Raw genomic sequence first — 6,670 nt, forward strand, 5'->3', positions numbered from 1 at the left:
CCATGGTTAACCAATAGTACAAGGGAACGGCGCTCGCGAAAACGCCATCGGTGTTCACAACATCCGTTAGGGCACTTAACACCTCGCACCACTAACCCCTAGGGTGGCACCTTAACACCTCGGCACATCACCCCGAGTGGCATCTTAACACCTCGATGCATCACTCATAAATTTACGGAGTGGCGTCTTAACACCTCGACACTACACTCCTAGGTGGCATCTGAACACCTCGATGCTACACCCGAGTGGCATCTTAACACCTCGATGCTACACTCTTCACGTGAAACATGGTGTCTTAGCACCTCGACACTACACATTTCACGCTACAACAAATAGATACATTATATACATACGCATATAATTATTCCACTCACCTCAAAGTCTTGTGAAAAGATACCCGAGCTTGCGAAACCTCAAAGTAACGTACCTATCACATTATACATATAATCAAACGCAAACTCAAGTCGGTCAACCAAACCCTTTCACCATTCTAAGCCATTTTGACCCAAGGTGCAATTTCAACCCATTTGCACCCTTAACCCTAAATTGGGTCAACACACACCAAAACCCTAATCATTCGTCAAGATGGATTTAAAACACACTTAGATCACAAGGCTAACTCGTTTTCATACTTGCTAGGCCGCTTAGGTCATTAAAGACTCATTTGACCCATTTCAAAGTCAACACACCCATTTGGGTCATCCATACCCAATAACACCCATTTACATATCATTAAAGTGTTCTAGTACGTTAACTAACCAATTAAGTTCATAATCATCAATCTAACACTTGAAAACCCTAGTTAGTCATCTTTGAGTCTTCATGACCCAAATTCATCCAAAAACACCCCATTCACCCACAAATGGGTTTTAAGTTCATCATTAACCCTAACTCTAACCCTTTCACAAATTAAACAAGGAAATCAAGATTAGAGCATACCACTATGATCAAAACGTAGCTAGAGGAAAGATGAACAACTTTAATACCCGCACTTTGATCCGAAATCGCCTCCTTCTTCCTTGATTCAAGCTTTCCCTCACTAAGAATCTCTCTCTCTCTAGAAACTAAATTAGAAGAAGTGAAGTAGATGAAAATGGAGTTATGAGGCTCCCCAAAACTGATCTAGGGCCTTAAGGTCGGCCCTCAAGTGAATTTACCCAATTGCCCTCAAAATATCTAATTAAAAACAAAGTGAGCTGTCAGCCCGTAATGGCGCGGCGCGCCATAAGGCCGCGCGGCGCGCCAAACGCCCAGTTCAGCTTCTTTTGCCTTTTAATTAAATACAACCTAAACCCCACAACTTGAATAACTTATACATACATAAGTACAATAAAATATTCGGGTCTTACAAAAAGTACTTCTTTTTCTCATCTTAAGTGTTCACATTTCTATTTTTAGATGTCCTATTTCAAGTGCTCACTTGAAATTTTAACGCGGAGATAGAAAATTTCTTATTGGTTGGTGGAGAATGAAGTTAGTGGGAAATACTCAAAACCAAGGTTTCAAAATTCGCTATTTGGGATTAATCGGTCAGGTGTTTGGAAAGATTAATCGGAAATTCGGGGATTAATCGAGGATTAATCGAATTGTACTTTATGCATTCAAATATTAAATTCCTAAAATTATGTGTAAATGTAGAAAAAAATCATAAACATACATAAACTTTAACATAATTGTCTAATTTGTTTATTTTATTCAAAAACTATAAATTTTTAGTTGAATTCATGTTAAAATGCCGATCAATTTTGACTTTCATTACCAAATTCGATTTTTATCCATCAATTGATGTTGATCTATTAAATAAAAGGATTTTGGAAAAACTAAAGGAATTTCTATTAATTGGAGATTAATCCATGAGTAATCTGTTGTTTTTTTTTTTTTTTTTTTTTTTTTTTTTTTAACAAATGCACACCTTCACCTTCTCTAACCCTAAACTAATACTGTCGATCGTTAATTGAAACCCTAAATTTATCAACATCATCATCCCTACCACGGCACACAATGGAGACATCATCGGATGAATCGGAGATTGAATACGTCAGCTACGGCGGAGAACATCATTTACCCGAAATCATGCGTCTGGTTGATGAAGAATTGAGTGAACCCTATTCCATTTTTACATATCGTTATTTTGTCTATCTTTGGCCTAATCTCTCTTTTCTGGTACCCTTCGCATCCTTACAATTGCTATTGTTACTATTACTATTACTATTACTATTACTATAGTACTAGTACTGATTTATTTTTTCTTATTAAATTAAATTAAAATTAAGTTTTGATTTTATATTATTTGATTGATTGTAGGCTTTTCATAAGGGGAAATGCATAGGAACAGTGGTTTCAAAAATGGGAGAGCACAGGAACACTTATAGAGGATACATTGCTATGCTTGTTGTTCTTAAACCTTACCGTCACAAAGGCATCGGTAATAATCGTCTTTTATCGGTTTCGATGCTATTAATTGTGCTAATGATGAGGTGTTGTTTTATTAAATTGATATGTTGAGGATACGTGTGTATTTGCAGCTACAGAGCTTGTTACTAGATCTATTAAGGTGATGATGGAATCAGGTTGTGAAGAGGTATTACATTATATTTACAGTGAATTCTAATAATTCTGAAATGATTTAATTACAGTTAAATCATATCAGAATTATGATATAATGCCATCTCCCGACACATATTTGTTTAGCTTTTAGCTTCTAGCCTTTTGTTATTTTACTCTTTATTTAACAAATTCAGCTACTCTACCAAACAAGAAAATATATCTAAAAAACTAGGGTAACCCGAACAGGGAAAACCTTACAACTACAACTACAACTACATATCTAAAAAGCTAACAGCAATTAGCTAAAAGCTACAGGCTAAAAACTAAAAGCTACAAGCTAAAGGGTATGTTCGGTGCGGAACTCTTAGGAGCTTTTAGCATTTATCTTTTTTGAAAAAGCTCATATTTAATATAAAGCTCTGTGTGGTTAAAGGAGTTTAAATTTAGACAGAGGAAAAAAGTTAGAAGCTAAAAGTTACTAGAAGTTGTGTTTAGCTTTTATCTTCTAGTTTTTGTCATTTTACTCTTTATTTAATAGATTCAGCTACTCTACGTAACACCAAAATATATTTAAAAAGCTAACAGCTATCAGCTACCAATTAAAAGTTAAATGTTAAAAGCTACCAGCTACAAGCTAAAAGCTACCAGCTAGTTTTGCCAAACATACCCAAAAGGTACCAACAACCAGCTATTAGCTAGTTTTGCCAAACATACCAATTATCTTGATTGCCATTATATTGTACCAAGTTCAATTTTTGGGTAGCTGTTAGAAGTTGCTTCAGTTATGCTGATTTTATGCTTGATTATCTGTAGGGCTGAATGATTTGATAGATGGTCCATTTGACTTGTTTTTGTGTGTGTGGGCAAACTAAATTTTGAGTGGTTATGCTTGTTTTAAACCAATATTCTGGAACAACCTAAGAAAACAAAAATTGTTTTCTGTCACTTTAACAAAAAATATTGCATCTTAGCCACATTACAATTTTGCTAAACAGATTATAATTAATAAAGGTAGGAATTAAGAACTAATTAAGTAAGTGTAGCTCTTCGGTTGCTAGATAAATGTTGCTAGATAAGTAGGCATTCTTCAATTTGCATTTGTTTGCACTTATGTCCTCTTGTTCAATGTAAGATATATCATCCCATGCTCTCATATCAATCTCATAATGTTGGCAATTTCGATCATTAAAAGTAAATAGTTCTTAAGACAGTACATTTTCAGCGCTAAAATTGTATTCAGAGTCATCATCAACATCAGTTAAAGAGCAGTGTTACAAAATTGCTCCTCATATGATGAGATAAAGAGATTGCTGAACATCCAAAGGAGATGAAATTATAATTTAATTTATAAAGTATCACAAACAAGTACAATTGAGCAATTGTTTTAGCATTATGTATATGGTTGTGATACTTCGTAAAATGTTTTTTCACCTTCTTTGTAGATCCGTATGAATAATCTCTTCATTCCATCGTATGGTGAAACATTTGTAATGTCTGTTATTTGTATGAGCATGCAGATGACTTTATTTGCATTGAAATGTTATTTTGGTAACAATTTTTTTATTTATTTTCGAAACTATAAAATTTGCAAACATGACGAGATTTTTTTGATAGGTTGACATAATGTGAATAGGGCCACATAAAAAATAGTAAATAGATGTAAAATGTAGGGATGCTAACTAATCTTGCAACATTTTAAACTTATCCAACACGCAACGAGCTGCATGATACTAATGAAATTCTTATGTTTCTTGGATGCTTTGTAACATAAATGATATTGTATACAAGACCCTTTAATATTTTGATGCCAGGTCAAGTTTATCATTGATATTTCGAAAGGATAGCAGAATTTAGAACATTATATGCTGCAATAAGTATAAGTATGTTTGTGAATAGAAACAAATAGTTGTTTGATTGTTGTTTTTTTCGGTAGGTGACGTTGGAAGCAGAAGTTACAAATAAAGGAGCACTTGCATTATACGGGCGCCTCGGGTTCATACGTGCAAAAAGGCTATTCAGATACTATTTAAATGGTGTTGATGCATTTAGATTGAAGTTGCTATTTCCACATACAGAATTACCCCCTTTCAACTCCCACTCTGTAATGTCCTCGGTCGATGAGACTTATGGAGCAAATGAAACAAAGAAAGATTGGTCTGAAAGTGAGGTTTAGATTGATTTTTTGTTTACAGAAACAGATATATATGTGTAGTTGTAGTTAATTTATAACAAATGTGTTGTTTCCCTATGAGGTGCTTGCTTGTTGAGCGTTTATAATGAGACAGATTGTCTTATTATGTGATTAATGTCTTCAAAAGGGCTATAAAACATCTGTAGGTACTGATTAATTAGCCTGTAATGCTCACTTTGGAACACATGTAATACCTAGAAGTAGTCATAAGTTGACAGCTTGACTAAAAGTCAACTGGATTACGGGTTCGACTAACTATGTTTAAGGTATTATTTGGCTTGTTTAATTCGTAGGTTATGCTCATTAATGACTTCACATAGGGATATTTACATGAGGCGAGTCCTCTGTAAATAAAAAACATTTACTTAGACCATTCACAGTGCATGACAACGGAGGAGATTCGTTGGCCCACAACGACCACAACGGACATGTGGACCTGTTGTGGGAGCCATTGTTGTGCCGGGGCGAACCACGAGCACTACAACATGTTTCGTGTCCACTTATCATGATACTATTGTCTGGTGCGTTTTTGATTCAATTCAAACTCACATTGACTATCGTTAGTGTATATATATATATATATATATATATATATATATATATATATATATATATATATATATATAAATGACAATTTCCATATCATTTTCAAACACAATTCTCTCTAAATTTTATTCATTTCTCAGACACAATTTCTCTTTAATTTTATACTTCTCAACCATGAATTCAATTTAGTTTTCGATTAGCGTACATTACGGGGGTAAACCAACGTCTGAATGGAAGTAATACGTTGGCGGGGAAAATATCATTTGATGATTTCGACGTTACTGACTTTGATATATCAAAGTTGAACAATTTCCTGGAAAAAGAAATACCGTTTGTATTTTCGGATATTGTGTACTCAGACGAAGACAAGAAAAAATTGTTGTTACTGTTTGTGGATATCATATGAGATGCTCAAAAAGAACGAGCCAAGACAACGTCCTTGTCGAATTCAGTTGTATCTTTTAAAATTAGGCGTATCAATTTATAATCAGGCTTTCGATTCGAGTAGTCTCGAGTAAGACTAAATTTAATTATGTAATCATCGTATTAAGACTTCTAATAAGTAGTTGTTGTATTAACATTTTTTAATTATTTTAATTTGTCGGTTTTAGGACATTCTAATTTTCTATTTTTAGGACTTTTATTAAATTTTCATTTTATTAATTTTAATTTAAGTGTGTTTTAATAATTTCTTTTATTTTAATAAGGGAAAAGTATATGAAAATGCATTAAACTTTCACCAAATTGCTATTGTATGCATCCAACTTTTAAATCTCCTATTGTATGCATTTAACTTTCTAAATTGTCTTATTGTATGTATTTAACCTGCTATACTAGGTAACCTTCTATTAGATATTTACATTATTAGTCCCTCATATTTACATAATCTAATTTCATTGGTCCCTCTTTGTTAACCTTTCACCTAATGCTTTTAAAAGAAAATATGGATATGTAACTTTTCAAAGGTAAAAACAATGTACATACAAATTGGTGGGTTCCATTTCTTCCATATCACTAACAATTACATATTCCATTTCTTTACAAACACAAATTATACGGTATGCTTCATTCTTAATCTCTGTTAGCGTAAGAACCATAACTCAAAAGAACCATTTCTTAATCAGTTCTGATGGGATTTTAACAAACACAAATTCATAAGAACCATATTCTCACCACTTCTAATTTGAAATCGATTTTACTTCATCCATTTTCATTATCCAGCATCCGATTTCTTTTTTATGTTAGGGTTTTCAGATTTATTTACGTTTTTCGGATCTGATTTGTTGAATGTTTGGTTGATTTTGTTTTTCAAATCGAGATTTTGTAACGGTGGTAATCATCGGCGTTCTCTTTCAACGACGGTGATGGTTCTTGATGTTCGTCGAT

General features: G+C 33.4%; 1 protein-coding gene across 1 annotated transcript; it reads left to right on the forward strand.

Moving 5' to 3' along the window:
- Positions 1 to 1,896: 1,896 nt before the first annotated feature.
- Positions 1,897 to 4,989, forward strand: LOC139858377 (N-alpha-acetyltransferase MAK3-like). Its single transcript, XM_071847229.1, has 4 exons — positions 1,897 to 2,163; positions 2,305 to 2,425; positions 2,526 to 2,581; positions 4,481 to 4,989. The coding sequence occupies exons 1-4, from the start codon at positions 2,002 to 2,004 to the stop codon at positions 4,718 to 4,720; spliced, it is 579 nt and encodes a 192-aa protein (XP_071703330.1). The 5' UTR covers positions 1,897 to 2,001; the 3' UTR covers positions 4,721 to 4,989.
- Positions 4,990 to 6,670: the final 1,681 nt, after the last annotated feature.

The sequence above is a fragment of the Rutidosis leptorrhynchoides genome, chromosome 7, assembly GCF_046630445.1.
Source record: "Rutidosis leptorrhynchoides isolate AG116_Rl617_1_P2 chromosome 7, CSIRO_AGI_Rlap_v1, whole genome shotgun sequence".
Taxonomy (NCBI): Eukaryota; Viridiplantae; Streptophyta; class Magnoliopsida; order Asterales; family Asteraceae; genus Rutidosis; species Rutidosis leptorrhynchoides.

Coding starts and splice junctions, on each gene's coding strand:
- LOC139858377 (XM_071847229.1), top strand. CDS start 2,002: ATGGAGACATCATCGGATGAATCGGAGATTGAATACGTCAGCTACGGC. Junction 2,426..2,525: donor TTACCGTCACAAAGGCATCG/GTAATAATCGTC, acceptor GTGTATTTGCAG/CTACAGAGCTTGTTACTAGA. Junction 2,582..4,480: donor TGGAATCAGGTTGTGAAGAG/GTATTACATTAT, acceptor TTTTTTCGGTAG/GTGACGTTGGAAGCAGAAGT.